General features: G+C 44.4%; 7 protein-coding genes and 2 long non-coding RNA genes across 19 annotated transcripts in view; 4 read left to right on the top strand and 5 right to left on the bottom strand.

Annotated features, from left to right (window-relative positions):
• Positions 1–2,544, bottom strand: part of LOC6528341 (GTP-binding protein Di-Ras2) — a 29,861-nt gene extending 27,317 nt beyond the window's left edge. The window contains exon 1 of the mRNA XM_002089358.3: positions 2,278–2,544. The gene's annotated coding sequence lies outside the window, so the exon portion shown is untranslated. The remainder of the gene's footprint in view (positions 1–2,277) is intronic.
• A 3,305-nt stretch (positions 2,545–5,849) lies between these two features.
• On the bottom strand, positions 5,850–8,942 carry LOC6528340 (serine protease inhibitor 42Dd). Of its 2 annotated transcripts, none has more exons than XM_002089357.3 (4): positions 8,814–8,942; positions 6,764–7,688; positions 6,108–6,249; positions 5,850–6,049 (listed from the first exon to the last, which is right to left on the bottom strand). In XM_002089357.3, the coding sequence occupies exons 2-4, from the start codon at positions 7,649–7,651 to the stop codon at positions 5,919–5,921; spliced, it is 1,161 nt and encodes a 386-aa protein (XP_002089393.1). In that variant the 5' UTR covers positions 7,652–7,688; positions 8,814–8,942; the 3' UTR covers positions 5,850–5,918. The 2 variants fall into 2 exon arrangements, with proteins under 2 accessions (XP_002089393.1, XP_039227631.1); XM_039371697.1 differs by having other exon boundaries at positions 6,764–7,672; positions 8,814–8,938.
• LOC120320841 lies at positions 5,948–6,354 on the top strand. The gene is made up of 2 exons (XR_005560425.2): positions 5,948–6,054; positions 6,110–6,354. It is a non-coding gene; the product is annotated as an uncharacterized LOC120320841 (long non-coding RNA).
• A 699-nt stretch (positions 8,943–9,641) lies between the features above and the next one.
• On the bottom strand, positions 9,642–11,362 carry LOC6528339 (serine protease inhibitor 42Dd). The gene is made up of 4 exons (XM_002089356.4): positions 11,173–11,362; positions 10,068–10,918; positions 9,868–10,009; positions 9,642–9,788 (listed from the first exon to the last, which is right to left on the bottom strand). Exons 1-4 carry the CDS (start codon positions 11,183–11,185, stop codon positions 9,670–9,672), a joined length of 1,125 nt encoding a protein of 374 aa, XP_002089392.1. The 5' UTR covers positions 11,186–11,362; the 3' UTR covers positions 9,642–9,669.
• Positions 11,284–13,008, bottom strand: LOC6528338 (serine protease inhibitor 42Dd). The gene is made up of 4 exons (XM_039371696.2): positions 12,923–13,008; positions 11,877–12,758; positions 11,660–11,801; positions 11,284–11,591 (listed from the first exon to the last, which is right to left on the bottom strand). Exons 2-4 carry the CDS (start codon positions 12,750–12,752, stop codon positions 11,404–11,406), a joined length of 1,206 nt encoding a protein of 401 aa, XP_039227630.1. The 5' UTR covers positions 12,753–12,758; positions 12,923–13,008; the 3' UTR covers positions 11,284–11,403.
• Positions 13,009–13,570: 562 nt separating this feature from the next.
• Positions 13,571–15,276, top strand: LOC6528337 (antichymotrypsin-2). Of its 3 annotated transcripts, none has more exons than XM_039371698.2 (3): positions 13,571–14,422; positions 14,485–14,626; positions 15,219–15,276. In XM_039371698.2, the coding sequence occupies exons 1-3, from the start codon at positions 13,571–13,573 to the stop codon at positions 15,236–15,238; spliced, it is 1,014 nt and encodes a 337-aa protein (XP_039227632.1). In that variant the 3' UTR covers positions 15,239–15,276. The 3 variants fall into 3 exon arrangements, with proteins under 3 accessions (XP_039227632.1, XP_002089390.1, XP_015054409.1); XM_002089354.4 differs by lacking the exon at positions 15,219–15,276 and adding an exon at positions 14,929–15,081; XM_015198923.3 differs by lacking the exon at positions 15,219–15,276 and adding an exon at positions 14,841–15,073.
• A 17-nt stretch (positions 15,277–15,293) lies between these two features.
• LOC6528336 (alaserpin) lies at positions 15,294–18,325 on the top strand. 7 transcript variants are annotated; one of them, XR_006245126.1, is made up of 5 exons: positions 15,294–15,416; positions 15,899–16,830; positions 16,895–17,036; positions 17,135–17,438; positions 18,147–18,325. XR_006245126.1 is itself a non-coding variant. In XM_015198931.3 (4 exons), the coding sequence occupies exons 1-4, from the start codon at positions 15,392–15,394 to the stop codon at positions 18,266–18,268; spliced, it is 1,221 nt and encodes a 406-aa protein (XP_015054417.1). In that variant the 5' UTR covers positions 15,294–15,391; the 3' UTR covers positions 18,269–18,325. The 7 variants fall into 7 exon arrangements, 6 of the variants coding, with proteins under 6 accessions (XP_015054417.1, XP_015054412.1, XP_015054421.1 ...); XM_015198931.3 differs by lacking the exon at positions 17,135–17,438; XM_015198926.2 differs by lacking the exons at positions 17,135–17,438; positions 18,147–18,325 and adding an exon at positions 17,766–18,116.
• Positions 18,151–21,128, bottom strand: LOC120320840. 2 transcript variants are annotated; one of them, XR_005560423.1, is made up of 4 exons: positions 21,003–21,128; positions 20,750–20,902; positions 18,716–20,690; positions 18,151–18,283 (listed from the first exon to the last, which is right to left on the bottom strand). It is a non-coding gene; the product is annotated as an uncharacterized LOC120320840 (long non-coding RNA). The 2 variants fall into 2 exon arrangements; XR_005560424.1 differs by lacking the exon at positions 18,151–18,283 and having other exon boundaries at positions 18,718–18,843; positions 18,903–20,690.
• LOC6528335 (nose resistant to fluoxetine protein 6) lies at positions 18,442–21,386 on the top strand. Its single transcript, XM_015198936.2, has 10 exons — positions 18,442–18,573; positions 18,636–19,091; positions 19,199–19,339; positions 19,400–19,941; positions 20,061–20,140; positions 20,193–20,306; positions 20,364–20,704; positions 20,763–20,905; positions 20,971–21,085; positions 21,138–21,386. Exons 1-10 carry the CDS (start codon positions 18,492–18,494, stop codon positions 21,191–21,193), a joined length of 2,070 nt encoding a protein of 689 aa, XP_015054422.1. The 5' UTR covers positions 18,442–18,491; the 3' UTR covers positions 21,194–21,386.
• Positions 21,387–21,446: the final 60 nt, after the last annotated feature.

Here is a 21,446-nt window from a genome sequence, read left to right as displayed (position 1 = left end):
GTGCTTTTAATTTTAATACAACAGCAAGGCAAGAACAAAAACAATTTTAAAGACGTGCAGTTTTGCCATTTCGAAAGCATTTAGTTGCCACTTTGGTTCCCACTTTGGGTGCCGCCAATCCCCCTTATATGCTCACGTGTGCATTTTCAATTTGCGCTTTGCATACGGATTGCAATTCACGCCAGCTGCCGGAATTCTCAGGGATAAGCCATTGCATACCACAGTGCGTATGAGTGATGCGAAGTACACTCTCAGGCACAGCAAATGGCTCGTTCTTGAAGGTGTCAGCTGCAACATCCAGAGCACTGTACGTTGTATGCCGAAGGTATGAAGAGCAAAATGCCCACCGGCATTAAGTTTATCAATTAAATGAGTCGTATATAATTAATAGCCTTCAGAGACAAGCAGAGCCTCTTGGGCTCCCTTGTCCATGACAGGCGACTGTGAATGCGATGGGATTAATGAACCTCACTCAGAAGGCCTGACTTTAATACCAACTCGATGCGACAAGAAGCCCAGAAGGGAGCGTAGAAATGCAAACTATGGTAAATGCCATCGCACTTCAGGCATCCGGTCTAGACTCCATTATGATATAGTGTGCCTGGTCCCCGAGTCTGGTCCCCCAGGAGCTGCGAAGCTGCGAAGCTGGCCCAGCTTAAGATACAATAAAAAAAGCTGGCATACCTACGGGGCCATCTGCATAGCTGTGCGCGCGTGTGTTTTATTCCCATACGCAGTTTGGCAGGAAAACCGTTTAATCTAGCATAAACATATGGAGCACAAGCATTTACAAGCGACTGTGTACGAGTACATACATTAGGGGATGAAGGCGACAGGTGAATGTGAGGGAGCAGGCGCGTCACCTAGGAGCTGCTCCCCACCAAAGAACGGCTTTAAGAAGTTAAACTCGGCTGGGCTTTATGTGAAATTAATTATGCAATCTCCTCGGAGGGAGTTAAGCAAACAGTTGCGGTTTCCGATTACCGAGTACGCTCATGTTGTTGAAAAATCCGAAATAAAGCAACCTTTTTCGCCGACTGTCTGTTGACTTTTCATCTCAAGAAAGAAATACTTGGAAAAACAATCGCAAAAATACAATTAGGCGAATGAATTTCATGAAAGAGAGCTGTAAGCGTAGGCAATATGAGTCCAAATTGAGTGCTGCGTTTTGCGACGTGAGTTCCTAGTAAGGCCTAGTACTAAGATGGCGATGGAAGGTGGAGCGTTCCTTGGCAATGGTGGTATCTTTGACTAAAACCAAAAAACTCAATAACTCAGTAACGGAAGTACAGAATTTGCCACAAACTTCGATATACCACAAGAGAATGTAATAACTTAGATTTTAAGCAATCATCGGCTGAAAATGTATGATTTTCCGGGTGCAAACTAAAAAGCTACAACATTTTAGCACGGTGGCACATGCAATGGAGTCCAAGTCTATCAATATCGAAATAGTGTGGAATATTGAATCCCCATAGAGCACTTTTCGTTTGGGATGAAAAACATGTTAAATCCGATTATAGATCCACAAAACCAGTGCACAAATGGATTGAGCTTCCCATGAAATCCCCCTTCCAATTTTATGTATTTGTCAAATTTAGAATTTATGACGGAGCCGCACGGGGGATTTTCTAGGGGTTCCTAGGGGATGATTGCAACCCATCCCGCCATCCAGCCAGTACTTCCTGCCATGTGTGAGCTGTGTAATGGTAATAAAAATGCACAACATGACATGGCTCCCATCCGCCCAGTCTCTTCCGTCCGGGACACACAAAAGGCAGATCTGAGGGCAACTTAGAGCTTACTTAGACATGTTAACTGCTGCGAAGACTCTTTGTCTCTACATGTCGATTAAGCAATGGAAGGGAACGGAGAAAACTTGCGGCGGCTACAAATTTAATGCGCTTACGATAAATTTTTATTATGCCAGCGAATGCTGCCGTTAAAATTGGATATCAAAAACCCACCTAGGGCTGGATGGCGATGGGTAGGTAGGTCTGTGGGTCAGGATGCGAGAAATTTGAATTTTTCGCCATAATCGTAACTTGTCCCGTTGGCAGGCACTTTAAAGTCGTTATTTTTGCACTTGCACTCAGCACGTGCTTTGCTTTTCTGTCCCTGTATATGCCTTAATGCGGCCATAAAGTTGAGGAGTTACTTGGGCACCAGGATGCAGGCATTCCGAGTGACCGCATTCCACTCCGAGCCCAACTGCTCCGCCAGACCTTAATAGGTCACAGGGATTGGGACACAGTGCACAGTGCAAGGCGGGCTTACCTGGCGTATACTTAATTAACCGGAAACAGCGACGAAACTATGGGAAACTGCAATTTGGCGATTAAATTTTTGACTTATGTTTCGGAGAATCACCCGCACACAAAGCCACAGATACTCTGAACACCACCACCGACCGACCGACGGACTAGGACTACAGGAGTATCGGTTACTTCTAACACCTCATTCAAAGTTTTAATCCAGTGTCGAAAGTCTCTGGGTTTCCACGGAGGAGCGCGTGGGTTGCTGTCAAGCAGGGAACTGTTTGGCTGCCAGCATGGAACTTCGCTTTTATATTCAGCCAACAGGCCACGAGTGTTTGCCGCCAAAGCATTCAAAACACAACGTGTTGCAGGTTGTGGTTGCAAACAAGCAAATGCCATAGCGGATCAGGACGCAGGCGTCGGCAAAACAAAGCTGACTTCCTTGCTGCCAATAGCTGTGTTCCGAACCCGAGCTTTCAGTGTCAGTCAGTCCGTGGGTTGCCCCTCGAACCTGTTTGATAGGAAGTAAGGCTCGCTCGCAGCATTGTCAACTGCGGTCAGTTGGTAATAATACCTGTGACAGTTCAATTTTGAGCAGACGACCCCAAGTTCGTTATTTTGGGATTGGCATCTATGTCCCAACCGAAACTTTTCGTTCACTAAACTTTGATTCAGATTTTCGATACAGCAACATGACTCTGACCAAATGTTTATCATATCTCGCAGAGCATACAACACTAAAAGCCCAATTGTTTTGACAGCCACGTGAAACGGTAATTAAATCTAATGAGAGGCAAATAGCATCTCATGTCACGTGTAGATTTTCATTTAGACGGCTACGGCCAACGGCTACCACTGCAAATATTGACGTACAAATGTTAATTACCCACAGAGCCCACAAGCTGCCAAAAGGCAAACGGGACGCCATGGCGGCCCACGGGGCGTATGCTCGATAATTGACGGCCAAACCTTGTTTACGCCCCACTTTGAAATATTCAATAGCATGTATTAATTTCAAAGTGCTAGCAAACCTTTGCACTTTCCATCGCCCTGAACTGGTACTCACACACTGGCAAACAAAAGAGGCATATCCGGATGGACTTGTCCTTTGGCCACGGGAAACGAGACAGACCAGGGGGCATGTTCCAAGTATTCATTAATCTGATTCGTAATGTTACGCCTATTGGCATCTGCTGTATGTGTGACGCTCTTGAGTCCTTCTGACGTCTTCCCAGTCCTCAATAGTATTTTATTATCATTTTGCGGTAGCCAATCACCTTTCCATGTGGGCCGTGGGAAAGTGTCAAGTTTGGAACACCTTGGGTGTTCAAGGTCACCTAACATCTCTACCAGCCTGCCTCGAGCTCCAACAATGCAACAATGGGAGTGCAGCGTGCATAAACACAATGCCCAACTTAGTAGATTTCAAAATTAAATGCCAATTGCAAAAATGCAATATTCGGGACACAGAATGTGACAGAGGAAAGCCAAGGTAACCATTGTAGCCAATGCAATCAACAACGCTCCACCTCACACAGCCAGTTACTAAAAGGGACCCACTGAATGGCAAACGTGCGCATGACATAATTCCTTAATTACCAAACTTGTCAGACGCACATAAATGAGAGTTACAATTACAATTTGCCTCCACAATTGTCTGTTCCCCGTTGCAGAACGAGTAATCGTTTCGACCCAGCCACCTGCGGAGTTGCTCCTCCGTGCAGTTGCCACAGACAGCTGGAAACTGTAAGCTTTAAATGCACACTTTGCCGCACAACTTTTGAGAGTCACAATAGTTCACAAAAGTTACGTTCTCGGAAACATAATGGTGACCAGTTTTATTTGATTTCTGTTAACAATCATTCAAGTGTGTATACATTTTAAAACTATTTCAATATGACTCGAACCAAACAAACTTTCACACAGTTGCTAATATAATAAATATTTATTTATGAATAATGCTTGTTCATTGTACACACTTTCAATCTAAATTCTGCTCCTGTAAACAAGTCTTAAATTCGGTTACTGGAAAACGTTCATTCTTGTTTAGGTTTTAAAAGCAGATTATATTTGAAAATGCAAGACCATAGTTCATAGTGCACGAAAAATAACTAAGAACTAAGTATTGATTGCTGCAACTGGAATGGGTTAATAATAGTGACTAAATTGCCCCACACTCGTGAGTAGCGAGCAAATCAAGCGTTCCCTGTCAATTTGGTAAAAATGATGCAGAGACGTCAGCAGCAGGACTAGGAAAAGGCCCAACCAAAGGTGGAGGACACCTGGGGATGGTCTCCACACCCATCCCAAACATCACCCACCTGCCCACAGCTCAACCTGATGCTTGGCACTTGTCGCCAAACTCCCATTTTCAGGTGCGCGAGATGCAATCCTTTGCTCCTCCCAATGCGGTTGATGCCTACCTCCCGATGCTACCAGCTACTGTTGTGTTGTCATTTCAATTTCAATTTCAATTTTCTGACGGAAACTTGAGCGTCGCCCGTGACAACGGAGTCAAAGTTTCAGCACCACCCTGGCCACCAATTAGCGCAGTATAAAAACGGAACGCACAACATAACCTTCGAAAGTGTAACAGAATTTCCAGGAATCAAGTGGAAAACCAAGCGGCATGTCGGCACGGATTTAATTAAAATGTTTTACACGTGCGTAAGTCCCGCTCTAATTGTTTCCCATCCGCAACTGCAACGTTGCGAAAACAATAAACCTGAATAATGACCAGGCCTCGAAAGGTATGTAAATGTCACAAAACGTCTTTAAAATTGCTGGCCGGGCGGCAGGAAATCACAAGGACGCGCTCTGACGCCGCAAAAAATTTGTCAAATTTAATTTACACCTGTGTGAAAATATGCAAATACGAGTATCTGCCACAAGAGGAGGCCCTATGGTGGGCTCTATGGTGCTGTGTAAAGCACTTATGCGAGCGCCGTCAGCGGTCAAGGATTTGGAAAATCCTCGTCGAAAAGCAGCAAAATGCTGCAGGAAAAAGCGAGCGAAACACAGAGAACAACGATTTAGCTGCACTCATAAACATCGGCTCCTGGGAAATGGGAGTGCGATGGCAGGAAGGACGAGAAAGGTTGAGGAAGGTTGGGGGGATGTGTTACTGGATGATTGCAGCAAATTGCCAACACAGTTGTTGACTTTTGGCCATGTGCGTGTCCATGAGTCCAACAGTCCACCAGTCCACAGGTCCTTGTGTGCTTGTATGCTTGTGTGCTTCGACTTTGGCCACTTACTACTGGCATTCAAATTGCCACTTCTTCCCCAGCGCAGTTCGCCTTCGTTCTTGACTCTTTTTGTGAGCCGCTGTGTCATGGATTGATAGCTATACCAACTTTGATTTATTACTCCTGCGCACACACACACACACAGGACGCCGATACAGGACTGTCAAAGAGCCTGGCACTTGGCCAGGATCGGAGGCTGAACGGGCCAAATCCTCTTAATAAACTATCAACGTCAGCTCGGATGGCTCTAATTACAGAAGCAGCAAACGGGAAGGCCAAAAGCATTACGCAACCCAAAACTAATCAAGCAACCAGGTTGATATACCTGTCGGTACTTGTGCACTTGACATACAAAACTGGCATTTATTGGATGCGGGCAAAACATCATGTTGGGATTCTGGGATTCTCCGAATCACAACTGACTGACGTGGCCCAGGAATAAGGTGTTTTCAGCATCCTTGATGGCGAAGAAGAAGGGATGATCCGCGGTGAACTCAAATACTTGCTCTCCAATCAAAAGAGACTCCACCGCAGCATTGACATCTAGAGTGAATCACAGGTAATTAGGAATGTTTGCAGCTATTTTTATGCACAGTCTTACAGGTCGCTCCACTGGCAGAGGTTCCCTTTTCGTTAATCTCAATAACCGCCTTGTGCTTCACCTCCGAGATGTGCAGGGGTTCCGATTCCCGGAGAAGGCTGCTGAGGTTTGCTCCAGGAGAGAAAAGTTTCTTTATGCCCAACTAAAAGAGTCAAAAATAATTATGCTCGAGAATATAAATATGTATAAAGAAGTCTTTGGCGTATCAGTAGGTATTGATAAATATACTCCGAAAATTTAAATATAATCAAATATTGTGAGCGTGACACCCGAGGTGATAACTTTTGAAAATGAAGTCTGCATGCTGCAACCCAACTTTTTCACGAGCTTGTAGTTTTGAAAAGCGCGAAGTTCAAAGAACCAGACAGGCGGACAATCATGGCTAGATCCACTCGGCTAGCTATACAGATCCATTATATATATAATTTTACTTTTCATACTTACTTTTCATTTAATAATCATTTTTCAGCGAATCTATACTATACGCTGAGGACTTTACTATACAATACAGGAAATATGCTAAATGAATCATTCCAATGTATTTCAACACATTCAGTTATAAAACTTCATAGCCTCTCGGTCATTCGCTAGTAGTAATTGGTAACTACCATTGGGTCTTCACTCTTGTATCTAGTAACTTAGGCTAAAGGACTTACCTCCTCAAGCGCCGCCTGCAGAGGTAAATGGAACTCGAATTTGAATTTGGGCAACTGCACGCAAACCTTTCGCCTGCTCAATTGGGAGCTAATTTCATTCAGGTCCATGTCCATTAGTTTATCCTCGATGAAGGCCAATCCCTGCTCCTCCTGGGGCAGAATGATCAGAAAAACGATATCTGTGCCTGTGTAGCTCAGTTCCAAAGCCTTGGCCTTCAACTCGGGTAGTTCGCCGAACCTGAAGTAACCCTCCTGGGACATGGTGTCCACGCTGACCTTTCGTCCTCCGTGGTTGACAAAGTCACTAGCGTAAGTTGCGTAGTCGGGAAAGCTGGTTTGCCAGTCGGCCTTGAAGTAGATGGCGTTGACCAGGATGGCCGCTGTATCCGCGTCCACTGAGTCCGGACCAATGAGGTCCTTGATCTGCTGATGGGTCTGCTCCTCCACCCAGAAGTTGATGCGCTTGGCTGTGTCCGCACTTTGCGCAAAGTTCACATTCTCTGCAGCTGATGCGAAGTTTTTGCTCACCAAATCCTGGTAGGCCTGGGCCAGCTGGAACCTCTGGGCCACGAAAATCCGATTGGCGTATTTCAATTTAGGCCCGACCTTGTCCCCACTCGTCTCTTCCCACTGTCCTTTAGCCAAGAGCTGGGCCAATTTCTCAGCTACCTCATTCTTACCAGCTCCTTCCAGGCCCAATCCCAGTTTCAACTCGTCGGCAGTGCTGCCCTCGGCGCCCAGGTAGGCTAGTGCCAAGCCCGTCCGGATGGACGATGGAGAGAGGACGATGTTCCGGTCGGACTCGGACTTGGCCAGTTGGCCAAACAGCTGCAGGGCAAATTTTGCCTCGCCTGCGGGACCTTTGGAGTAGTTAACAGTGTTCGCCATGTCCAGAATTAAGACCTGGAGCTGCAGAAGTGATGACCTTGATTGGAGGATGTGGACATGGAAAGACCAAAAGTGACCAATAGATCAATAAATCGTGTGCGGAGAGCTTGTGCAAGCGTCTTCCCTACTGACATGATTAGGAACCGTAGATTGACTGAACCAATTAATATTGTTACTTTGAATTTAAACTGTGATTCCATTGTTTTCGGGGCTTAGACTGCTTCTCTGGTTATGTTTCTTCGTTCTCCCGTAATACAACCATGCCATAACTGGTTTATTGAAAAGATGAATCTTCCCACGATTTTACTATTTACGATTCTAATGAACAATCAAAAGAGTGCATAGATTTGTATACCCGTTACTCGTAGAGTAAAAGGGTATACTAGATTCGTTGAAAAGTATTGAGCAGGCAGAAGGAAGCGTTTCCGACCATATAAAGTATATAAATTCATGATCAGGATCAATAGCCGAGTCGATATGACCATGTCCGTCTGTCTGTCCGTGCGTATTAACGCTGAAATCTCAGGAACTACAAAAGCTAGAAAGTTGAGATAAGGCATGCAGACTCCACAGACATAGACGCAGCGCAAGTTTGTCGATTCATGTTGCCACGCCCACTCTAAAGCCCACAAACCGCCCAAAGCTGCCACGTACACACTTTTGAAAAATGTTTTGATATTTTTTTAGACTCTTTTCTAAATATTATCTCGGGTTCCTATTTGCCTACTAAACTAATGCCTCAATAATGTTCACAAATTATTCCCTAACATCTTGTGAGTGGTTGATTTAAACATTTAAAAGGGCGTATTTTCGATAATAATAGAAAAAAATACTTTTATGTGACTTATATATGTATAAGTACATAGTTTATATATCTAGTTAAACCACACTAGTTAGTCTTCATTCGGTAGCGGTTCATTTGTAGTTCCATTTTCCTAGTTCGTGACTCAAATCATCAAAATTGGGAATTATATTAAGAGAAAACACTTCAGTTCTCTTTACTTTGCTCTCTTAGATGTGCAGTTGTTGACATTTAATAACAGTGATGTCATTTTGTTTACAAACAGAAATACTCCTCTCTCCGGAAATCACATCGAAAGTGAAAAAATTGATTTCTAAGTATGTATACTAGATCAGCAATTTAATGTGTTAGCCTTATTACCTTAATTATCTGTAGAGGATTGGCTTGTTCTTAATTACTTGAAGCACCAATTTCAATGAATACATAAGCCGTTCACGTATTAAAAGACTGTGCGAGGGCTTCTGCGTTGAACTGACAACTGACTTTTTTTTCGGGCCCTACAACCGCACTGCGTGGGGAATTTTTGTTGAGTTGAATAACCCCCATACATATAAACATAAGTATGTAAATAAATTTTTAGATTACTATATATCCAAAGATCATATTTTCTTTTTAAGTTTGGCGTTTGATAAGCCTTCTATAATGGCTAGGTTTTTCCAAAGAGTTTAAATCCTACCCAAGCATGTTAATTTTGTATATAAACTAGATTCGTTGATATGTAAGGATATATAAGGAAGCGTTTCCGACCATATAAAGTATGTATATACATATATTCTCGATCAGGATCAATAGACGAGTCTATCTAGCCAGACTTTGTACTGGCTCCTACCTGTTAAGTATGCGAGGAGCACGTGCTTGTTTTCTATATGCAGTATATAGACATAATAAGTTTAGAAAGCGTGAATAGTGTTTCGAATTGCCATTTTAACGATATGCAAGCCTCTACCTTCATGGGTTCGTCGGCTATGAGGAAATTTAACTACTTATTGATTTTACCTGGACACTAAAAATATGTTTTGTAATAAAAAGACTTTAAGATAGTTCTATCGTTTGTTAGGATCAGGAAACCTGATTTGTTCGTGTATATATCGCCTTATGTGGCCATCGCACACTCTCATAGTGCCCTTCAACAGTCTTCAACAGAAATCCATAATATATAAGATTTCGTTTGGGATTTTATAAACAATGTTTTCAAGTTTAAATAATTTTCATTTATTCAAGGGTTTACAAGACGGCCCTGGAAATATATGGTGTTTGCATCGCGAATGACGAAGGCAAAGGGATGATCGGCCACGAGGAACGTAGAGAATCCCGCTCGATTTGTGACGGCCACAGCTGGGGATTATTGTGAGCAGAGAGTACATATATAGGAGGAGTCCACGTTCATCGCTGATAGCGATAGCGCTGTACTTACATGTGGCACCTGCGGCCTCTGCTCCCTCCTCGTTCACCTCCAGAAACGCCTTGTGCGACACTTGACTGACTTTGCCTCCTGACTTATCTGCAAGCAAGCCGCTCAAGTCGGACTTGTCGGTGAACAGCTCTCGGATACCCAGCTTAAATAGAATCGAGCTTTAAAGTGGCACAACCGGGTATTTCGTGGCGGAATCTTACCTTCTCCAAGGCCTCTTTGAGCTCATCACGAAATTCGATTTTGAACCTAGGCAACTTCAGATACACCTCCTTCGCATCCAGCGGTCTGGCGAAGCCAACGATCTTCTCTTCCAGGGCGCTCAAGCCCTCCACTTCTCGGGGCAGAAAGATGGTCATGGACAGGTTGGAGTTAAGATACGGAAGCTCGATGACTTGCGCATCCAGGTCGCGGAAGTAGTTGGCTCTGAATGTTCCCATTTGCGTCATCATCTGGACGGGCACGCTCTTGTTCGCAGTTACTTGGAAGGTGGAGGCTCTAGTTCTAGCGGGGTTGAACTTCGACGCCCACTGGCCCTTAAAGTAAATGGCGTTCACCAGCACGGCCTTCACATCGGACGTCATGCTGCCGGGGTCGATCATGTCCTTGATCTTACCACTGGTCTGGTCCAGCACCCACTGGTTGATTCTCTGGGCCGCCAGAGGGCCATTGGCCAGACTGATCAACTCCGCCTCGGACTTGAAGGGCTCCCTCACAGCTAGGTTGTAGTTTGGATTCAGGCTGTACTGGTTGTTGACGTAGATGCGGTTGGCCAGCTTCAGTATGGGTCCCTCCTTCTGTTCCTGGAGATCGAGATCGTTGAGTAGAGCACCGTACTTGGCGGCCGTCGCCTGCTTGTCCAACGATGGCAGCCTCAAGGCGCTCTGCAGCTCCTGGGCAGTAGATCCTCCTGCGCCCATGAAGACCATGCTAAGGATGGTCTCTATGGAGACGGGCGAGGCGACAAGGTTCTGATTTGTATGGGCCTTGGAAAGTAGCTGATAGATCTCCTTGGAGGATTGACATGCTGCAGTAGTAACCCACAGGAGAAGGCCTGTTGTGGGGAAACTAATTATCAATTCGGTTTCAGCGATCGGAAATTAAGTTCATGCATATTTAGTGTGATATTTTATACTTTTACAGATTAAAGCAGATCGAATTCAACGAAAGCTGATAGTTCTTGCAAATTGAAAGTTACATCATAATGTTTTATTATTTTATACGACTAATACAAAAACTTAAAACATAATTTGTTATAAGTAATTTAAAGCCTAGTATTTTCATAGGCCAGAAGCGTTCGCCACTTACACAAGTAATACATTTGACCGTGTACAACGAACTCCTACCCGTGATAAGTATCTCTGTAAACTGAGCTCTGAGTGCCAAGACGAGCTCATATATGCACCGAACACATATGTGTACCTACTGGCAAACCTTTATTACGCTACTGAGAACTGCGCACACAGCTCTCTCAGATTGAAATCCAATGAGGTTTAGTGGGATTTCATAGCTGAGTTCCATTTGGTCTCACTGCTGTTCCTAGAGATTGTACATGCTGGCATCGGAACCTTCCCTGGACAAGCCCTGCTCTCCTGATCCAGACTTGGGGTTCGAGAATCGGCCGGCGAAGAAGACGGCCTGCGGGTTTCGTATATAAAACACGAACGGGTGATCTGCCTTGAAGTGCTTCGTATTCATGTTGAGCATCATTGGCACTATCTTCATGACTGAGTGTGGGAATCAGTGTTAGTGCTAGGTTCGTATGTGCACGTTGCAAGCAACTGATTTCACTTACAACTGACTGCTGCTGCCTCCGACCCTGCCTCATTTACGTCGATGTAGCCGCGGTGCCTTGCCGCCGAGATCTTTTGGCCGCTGCGCGAGGTAAAGAGCCCATCTAGTTTGGCCTTATCGCTGAAGACTTCCACAATTCCCAGCTGTTGTACATATAAGTATTAGATATCAGATTATTATTAAAGAAGCCACTACTATCGGTTACTTGTAACACCTACCTGAGTAAGCACCTGCTTGAGGTCCACGTCGTACTCTACGCACATCCTTGGCAGGAAGATCTCCACATCCTGCACAGTCAGAGCTGCATCAATGTCGGCTAGATCCGTGGTCTTGAGTTGCCGCTCCAACTCCTGCAGACCGGTTACTTCGTTGGGTAGCAGGATTAGCATGTGAATGTTTGAGTATTCATAGGGCAGTTGCACAGCCCGAGCCTTCAGCTGTGGCAGTTCGGCGAACCTGAACTTGTCCTCCTGGTACATCATATTCACCTCCACGTGAGTGTCCCGGTCTATGTGGAAGTGATCAATCGATGTGGCTTCCGGCATAAAGGGTTTCTGCCACTTTCCCTTAAAATACAAGACGTTGATGAGCAAGGCGCTCGTCTCGTTGTTCACGGCGTCCGATTGAAGCAGGTTGGTGATCTTGTGCTCCGTCTCCTCTTCCACCCAGTCGTTGATCAGCTGCGTAGCTGCCTCCGAATCAGCGAACCTAGTCGCCTCTGCCTTCGACTGGAAGAAGTCCATGGCAATCTCGTTGAACTCAGTAAGCAATTCCAAGGATTCGTTGACGTACAATCGGTTCACGGACTTCAACACGGGCCCTCTTTCGCCGTAGTTGCAGTTCGTACGCCAGAACTCTCCGAAGTTCAGGGCTATGTGATGGCGGTCTCCTGGTCCAAGCAGAAGTCCATTCCTCAGCTCCTCTGCCGTAGATCCGGTTGCCCCCATAAATGCCAAGGTCAGTGAACTCTGGACGGATGCTGGTGAGAAAATGGTATTGATGTGGGGATCTTTGCTCCTTTGCACGGCCTCTTTGGTTATGATATCTATCAGCTTTTGGGCAAACTGATTTCTGCCATCTTGCGGTTCATTCATATCGATCTGCGTATATAAATAAATGTTTCAACATTGCCTATGTTAATTAAACTATAAATCGAAAATTTTTGAATGACGTATTAAATTACAACTGCTACTAGGTGACTATATCTACGTCAAAGTAATAAATATAATTCACTATCCTACTTTTAATAGAGTCAATGCGGCACCTAGTATGTATTTGCTTTCGTCATCACTAATTGCTTTATAGTAAACGTCGTGATTGCAATTTAAAAACAAATAAGATTGTTAGTGAGTATATATAAATTTAAACAATACTCCAGCCTATGTGAATTACTGCATATTTAGATTAGCATAACATAGCCTACCAAGAGAGATTTTGAATTATTTTAGGAACTATGAATATTATTTCTCTACACGCGCTGATAAGCTATTTGCGCTGATAACTTACACCGGAAAAAACAATCTCACGGAGGCAATCGGAAGGCAGCCGGAGTAAGAGCGTGGTTTCTGTCAGACTGCGCGGATTCGACTAACGCCGGAATACGCTGTGAGTCAGAACTGAACGAACTGCACCTCGATTAGATAAATTCCGAGAGAGTCTGAAGTGGGAAGCGCTCTCCACTGAGAGAGCTAGCTGACTAGCCCGCTGGAACAGAAGATTCCTGGCGGCGCACCCGAAACTTGACAGGTTGATAACTCATCTAGCTTCTTATTAAAATAAGTGCTCAAACTGTTAATAAGTAAAATAATATCGGAATATCTACTTTATATGCTTCCGAAAAATGAGTACACTCTGACTCTTCTATCGCAGAACCACTTCCCAATGACTTTCGATATTACCTGCTTCCTTCACCATGAAAGATGTGGAGTTCACACAGGGCTTGGAACACTTCGCACTTCGTCTGCACGAGCATTTGTGCCGGGCAAATCCTGGCCTGAATATCATCTACTCCCCGTTGTCCATCCAGACCTCTGCGGCCATGCTGCGAATGGGAACTTCGGAGGAATCGGCTACAGCCAAGAAGATGGACGAGGGGCTAGGATTCGGTGGGCGAAAAGTTCACGAAGTAGCTGAAGCCTTTGGTGTCCTTCTCAAGTCCTTTAAACAGTGCCAGGTCCTTAAAATGGTAAACGGCCTTTATGTTATGAAGGGTCTTCAAGTTGACGAGCAGTTTGGCCGCCTTCTAGAGCAGAAATTTCGCTCAAAACCAATAGAGATTGACTTTAGCAGCGAGCAGGCTGCCAGCATAATCAACCACTGGGTAGAGTCTCAGACCAACAACCTAATCAAGGACATTATCGGTCCAAATGTTCTATCCAAGGACGCGCGGCTATGTCTAGTAAACGCTATTCACTTCAAAGGAAAATGGGCAGTCAGATTTAATGAAAAAGACACCCGAGAAGAGGAATTCTTTGGATCGGGAAAGCCTACTAGAGTGAGAATGATGCACGTGTGCGAGAATTTTCTTTTTGCCGTGCTTCCCAAGCTGGAAGCCACTGCCCTCAGAATGAATTATAGTGCCTGTAATATGGCTATGATCGTTATACTTCCGGATGAGAAGTCGAGTCTCACGCGCCTGGAAAACCAACTTACTGACATTTCTGTAGAGGCATTGTCATCGGCGATGAATCTGGAGAAAGTTGATGTGAAGATTCCAAGTTTTACAGCCGAGTTTCAACAGGAACTATCCCAGGTCTTTATTCTGGTTAGCTGAAATGGATTTGTTATCAACTTTTGAGTATTATACATTTTATTTATATATCACAGATGGGCATGAAGCGTATGTTTAGTGGTCAGGCCGAACTCGGCGGAATGCTGAAGTCCCAGGAAAGCCTCTGTGTCTCCAAGATCGTCCACAAAGCATTTATCGAGGTTAACGAAGTTGGCACTAAAGCTGCAGCCGCGACGGGTGAGTAACATGATCATATTTGAGTGAAACAAGAGCTCTACATTTGGCAACTTGATAACCCTGATCTGTACATTTTCATACGAATACCATTTGCTAACAAGTCTTACTTTCGGCAACTGTCGGCTTTTTTCATGTAAAAAAAAAAAGAGTAATAGTAATTTTACTCAAATATTTATAAATATATTTTAACTAACTAATTCAAAGATCTTGTCAGCTATGGCTGCCACATTTAGAAGCATGCCTGCACCCCAGCGTCCTCCAAAGGCATTTCACGCTAATAGACCTTTCTTCTATGCTATCAGTGACAACACCCATGGTCTTCTATTTGCCGGTCATTTTGTCACTGCAGATTGAGAACTCCTAACATGTAAAGCATGTACGTAAAGAAACGGATGCACACTCCTAAAATATCTTTATATGTAAGAAATTTCTTTAATAAAATTCAATCCTTAGCAATAAATAAACTGAGACTACAAGTAAGGTGTGAAGTGCAGGGGCTTAAGTGATTGTATTGACTCACAGATTCTGTTACTCTCACAGACTTCGACAAATTGTAGTAAACAAATATAGATAGAAATGATTTCAATTTCAGCTTTCCTCTGTTATCAGTGAACTGAAAAAATCCCATTATTGTCGCAAATAATAACAAGCTCAAGCTGAGCTTTGGCTGATAAGGGCGTAGCAAATAGTGTGGACCTGAAGTCTATGGTTAGTCTATTACGTACGCTTTGAAGACTAGGTTTACTGTAAGGAAGATTACTGAGGATGGACCTGCGTTTTCAGTCATATGGTGAGTTATCCGACTGTTCGACTCTAAAAAGAGCGAAAGAAAGAGCAATGTACATTAAAAAAGTGAAATCAATGAGAGCACTGAATGCAGACAAGAGAAAAACCCGTTTGGGAACACGAAATGAAGAGAACACACTGTTGTGGGGGAATACATATATGCGGGTATAGAAACAATGTGCGCTCGCTGAGAAAAGTCAGTTGTTGCTTAAAGGCCACATCATAAAAGTCGACGACGGCACCCGCTTATAAGAACAAAAATTGCATTACAAACTCGCAGTCGCTTTGGAATAACTGAGTACCAGCAGTTGGAGCAGGCAGTTAATTACAGTTTCTGATAATCAAGAAAGTGAATCCCCCGGCGAAACGGCCAACCCGAAAGATATAGTGAACACCATTTGTGGAGGTGACTCATCCGTCCACTGCAATTACATAAATTTATGAAATCGAGCACAACTCATCCACGGTTGATTTGGATACTTACAGCTTGTTGGTTGCTCCCCCTGCTCGGCCTAGTCCTCTCCCCGTTTCCATCGGTCCACACGGCTGACCTCACCATGGCCGACGCCGCCCACCAGGAGTTCGCCCGCCGGCTGGCCCTCTTCTCCATCAACGTGTACAGCAAGCTGGCGGCGCATAAGCCCGGCGAGAACATTGTCTTCTCGCCCTTTTCCATCCAGACCTGTGCGGCGATGGCCAGGCTGGGCGCAGAAAAGGAGACGGCCACGCAACTGGACCAGGGACTGGGTCTAGTCTCCAGTGAACCGGAGCAAATTGCACAGAGTTTCCACCAGGTGCTGGCCGCCTACCAGGACAGCCAGATCCTGCGCATCGCCAACAAGATTTTCGTGATGGAGGGCTACCAGCTGCGCCAGGAGTTCGACCAGTTATTATCCAAGCAGTTTCTCTCGGCGGCTCAGAACGTGGACTTTGCCAAAAATGTCCAAGCAGCTGCCACCATCAACAATTGGGTGGAGCAGCGCACGAACCACCTGATCAAGGACCTTGTGTCGGCTGATGTACTGGACTCCAATTCGCGACTGGTCCTTGTGAACGCCATTCACTTCAAGGGCACATGGCGGCACCAGTTCTCCAAGCACTTAACCCGCCCCGAAACCTTTCACCTGGATGGCGAGCGAACCGTCCAGGTTCCGATGATGAGTTTAAAGGAGCGGTTACGCTTTGCCGATCTGCCGGCGCTGGATGCCAAGGCCCTGGAACTGCCCTACAAGGACTCAGACCTCTCTATGCTGATCGTTCTGCCCAACACCAAGACGGGTCTGCCCGCACTGGAGGAGAAGCTGCGCCTCACGACCCTCTCGCAGATCACGCAGGCGTTGCACGAAACAAAGGTGGTGCTCAAATTGCCCAGGTTTAAGGCAGAGTTCCAAGTGGAGTTGTCTGAGGTCTTCCAGCAGGTGAGCTTGACTTTAGACACATAAGCAAAGAAATACACTTCATGTTTCTATAAACCTCCTGCAGCTTGGCATGTCAAGGATGTTCAGCGACCAGGCTGAATTTGGAAAAATGCTACAAAGTCCGGAGCCATTGAAAGTGTCAGCCATCATACACAAGGCCTTCATAGAAGTAAACGAGGAGGGAACAGAGGCTGCGGCCGCCACGGGTAAGTGGTCGAAGTCATTGGTATTTTTTGGCAGCCATCATCCTGTGCATGTCCCATTTGTTCATCCGTGTCTGTCTTGTCTTCTTTCCATCCTGCAGGCATGGTGGTGCGTAGGAAGCGCGCTATTGTCTCACTTGAGGAACCACTTGAGTTCTTAGCCGACCATCCTTTCACCTATGCCGTTGTGCATCAGGAGGAACTGCCATTGTTTTGGGGCTCAGTTGTGCGGCTAGAGGAAAATATCTCCGCCTCCAGCGAGCATGATGAGCTGTGATGGTACCTGATTCTTTGGCAGAACAATAAACGCAGCTATTTATTTACAATGTCCTAAGTTTTGTCACGCATTTACCTGAAGATTTAGGATAATCCGTAATCAATCAAAAAACAAAAATCCATTGACCGGTATGCCTGGGTAGAATACATTAAGAATAAATAAATTGCATCTGCACCATTATTTGCTTGTCCATTATCTTAACTACAGTTTTTAAACCCTTGAGCTACGACTTTGATGTTCATTTGCAGGAATGGTCATGTGCTATGCCACCATGCTCACGTACGAACCACCGCCCGTCCGATTCCATGTCGAGCATCCATTTACCTATTATATAATCAATAAGGATTCTACAAATTTGTTTGCGGGAAGAATCAACAAGTTTTAACGTTAGCACTCCATCAACATACATCAGTCACAACCATTGAACTGAATTTCGATGTAATCCCAATTCGCAGGTATATTCCTAAGCTTTAGATCGATGCCCATGCCGAACCCGGATCCGATACGTTTCTATGTCGATCATCCATTTAACTTTTACATTCTAAACAAGGACTCAACAGCTCTCTTCGCTGGCAGCATAAAGAAAGTATAAATAAGCACCTTGTACTAACCAATCGAGGGTCTCATCTTCATGTGCCAGTCCTATATAACTGGCTGGCCGAGCGTATATTCAGCATTAACATTATCTATAAGAATACACACACAACTTTAGACTGTGTGCAATTGATGATCTTATATACACACTTAATATTTTTGTACTAACCAAGCATGTAGCCTTAATAAAGTCTGAGGGCAAGTTTCTAAAATTCTGCATCGTTTCCATGGTTCTTCCTCAGGATTCCGGGTGATGCCCGTGGCTGGCTTCAGTCGCAAGCACTTCATTGCTAACCATCCTTTTGCATTCTACGTGAAGTCCCATTTGGATCTGCCGATATTCACTGGGCGTCACTTGGGTTAAGCAATATGAAGCTTTCTATGAAAAAAATTAAAGTTCAATAAATTAAAATAAACGACATCCACTTTATAGCTGTGATTTCGTCAAGTCGAAGTAATTTATAGAAATATCTTTGGCAAACGCAGCCGAGCTTGACGGTGTAGCACGCCATCGCTAAATTGGTTAGACAAATCGAACAGAGATTCTCAATAGTTGATCTTTAGGTGTTAGACCAAACACACTCAACATGCTCCGCTGTATAGAAATGGGTGTTCTTTTGGCAATATTTTCTTTGGGACAAGGACATAATTTATCTAGTTCGTTCAATTGTAAGTAGCGTTAACTATAAAGATCCTCTATAAAGATATTTCAAGAAGAGTTTCGTACGCAGTAACTCGCTACAGACAAATGCCCCCTCTTTATGATCTCGATGACTACGATCTCTGCCTGGATAATCATTCTGGGACTTACTGCTTGGTGTACGTCGAGATTTTACCCAATGCTAGTTCTGCTCTGTGGCACCAAATTGACGAAGTTTCAAAGGACTCAAAGCACCGTTTTCGCCATGATCACGTCTTCAGGGGCGTGTGTCTGGAGAGCTGCAAGCAAAGTATTAATAACATATCTGAGTTCAGGGAGTACGAGAAAGATGAAATACTGGATAAGGAACTTATATCCTACTACGACAAGGTACACCATCGGCAAGAAACGAATTCAGAAAGGGCTCTTCTCCATAAAAAGGTTGTGAACAGCTGCCTAAACTATAAGTTCGGTGAGAAGTTTTCGCTCAGGGTTCAAAACCTTATCGAGTATTGTGTCTCGTCCTCGGATAAGGACTTTAAGCTGGGTAAGTCAAGATTATTTTTAACAAGCTATATAATTGTATTGGTGCAGTTTTCCGCTTGTATTCCTGTATGTGGTAATTGAAGCACTGTGTAAAGTTTATTTCCTCAGATTGGGTTGACTTTACGTTTTATGGTATTCTGGTCGTTATCATCCTTACAACTTTGTGTTCCTCTTTCCTTGACTACCGAATGAGTCGAATGAGCTCGCAAAAATCAGAAAATTTCTATCGAAAGCCACCGAAGAGTCGTGGTAAGTAGATATGAACTACAGGAATTTGGAACGCTTAAGTTGATTTTGGTCGGCCTTCAGGAAAACGACTCCTTACGTCCTTCTCAATGGTACGAAACTATCATCGATTGGTTGAGCCGTATAACTCAGATTTCTCGCGTGATGTGAGCTTTTTTGACGGCTTTCGGGTGATCGGCGTGTTTATAGTGATCTTGGGCCACACGCTTATGGTCTACATGACTGTTCCAATAGAAAATCCGGAGTTTTTTGAGCAGTTCCTTTTCAGGTTCGAGACGTCAATATTCCAGAACGGCAGCTTGGTCATCCAGATATTTTTCGTTATAAGTGGCTTTCTTCTCTACGTGAAATTTACCAAACGTCAACTGATTGAACCCAAGACCGGCACGTTTCAGTGCATTGCTGTGTACTTCCGTGTGTTTTTCTACAGATACTTTAGACTCCTGCCGTCGCTTCTAGCTCTCATCCTGTTCAATGGAACACTGCTGGTGCGCCTTCAAGACGGCCCCTTTTGGCTACATCTTACGGAGGCCGAGCGGGTCTTCTGTCGGTCCAACTGGTGGAAGAACGTGTTCTTCGTGACAAACCATATGCTGGAAGACAGTGTACGTTATTTTAATTATCGTTCAGCGTTTCAGAAAAGCCACCTGAAGTTTAAGGCAGCGCACTGCAGTGGAAGCATTTAAAATCACCTTACCTATTATATAACTTATTTTTATTGTAGTGCTCCCATCAGACATGGTACTTAGGAGCTGACATGCAGCTATTTGAGCTCTTTCTTATAGTCATTATCATAACCAAAAAGTGAGTTCCTTGCCCATCTTGGAATTTAAAAATACCTCTGTGCTGCTTTTAGACATCCCAAGCTGACAAGGGGCATCTACGCAACTCTTTTTGCACTTGCCTTTGCAGTGCCTGCTGTACTGACCTACGCTCTTCAGTTGGATGGCATCTACCATATTCGTCCGGAGTAGGTTTTTATAACTTTTGATATATTTCTCAGTCAATGATAAGTGAATGTCCCTAGAACGTATCGCTACTTGTACTTCCGACATTCGGACACATTCTACCAAATGTATCCCCCCTTTTACACAAATTTGGGAGGCTATCTTTTTGGTTTTCTGTGCGGTCACTTTTACCTCAGACATCGTTCTGGAAAAGTAGAACTTTTGGGTCATCTTAAGTACGGGCTCACCATGTGGCTGCTTGTGCTGGCCACGTTGGGAGTCCTTTTCTCCGGCTACATCTTCATTCGACTGGACTTTGCAAAACCATCGCTATGGCTAGCCTTGTATGCGGGCATCCATAAGATCTTGTGGGTGGTTATATGCGCCGGATTCGTGATCCTTATGAGCTGCAAGGTGGGAGGTGGGTTAAATAACAGCTTTTAATAAAGGTCATCGAGTCACTTACGAATCTACGACAGGCATGGCCTACGATTTCTGCACATTGCCGGTGTTTCGGCCGTTGGCAAGGATCTCATTTCAGTCTTTTCTCTGGCACATTGTCGTCCTAAGGACAGCGGTGGGATATTTTAGACAGCCGGTCTACATCTCCAGCTTTTACCTGGTAATAATAATAATTTACATATGTATGTATAAACATTGCTTCAATTGATTTTATCTCAATTTTAGATGTGCAACGTGTTAAGCGTGTTTCTGCTCACCCAGCTCGTGGCTGCACTTTTCGCGGTGCTGCTTGAATATCCATTTGTAGAGGTGCTGCGTTGCTTAATAAAGCCGGTGAAAGGTATACACATTCTGCACTTGACGAAATTCCAGCTAAATTAAACCAATTTCAGGACAGGAGGAAAACGTCCCGGAAATTCAAATGAAACCCGCGCAGTCAGCTGTTTAGGGTTACCCTATTCCGCGACAGGGATGCACGCGGTTACCGACACACAATGCTGCGATGTTTTGGCGATTTTTATTTTTTTTACTTAATTCCGACATCCCTGCAGGTATCCTATTCTGTATATGCAATAAATGTCTGCGACTTAGAAGTGACTTAAAAAAATGTAACACTAAAACATCTCTGGATGCAACTTAAATTCTTAAGTCTTCAAAAGGCTCCAGTCAGCCCGAAAAAAAACTCTGGATCTAGCTATTGC

Source organism: Drosophila yakuba, chromosome 2L (genome assembly GCF_016746365.2).
Source record: "Drosophila yakuba strain Tai18E2 chromosome 2L, Prin_Dyak_Tai18E2_2.1, whole genome shotgun sequence".
In the NCBI taxonomy this organism is placed as follows: domain Eukaryota; kingdom Metazoa; phylum Arthropoda; class Insecta; order Diptera; family Drosophilidae; genus Drosophila; species Drosophila yakuba.
The sequence above is the reverse complement of the archived record's forward strand: the minus strand, read 5'-3'. Positions and strand labels throughout refer to the sequence as shown.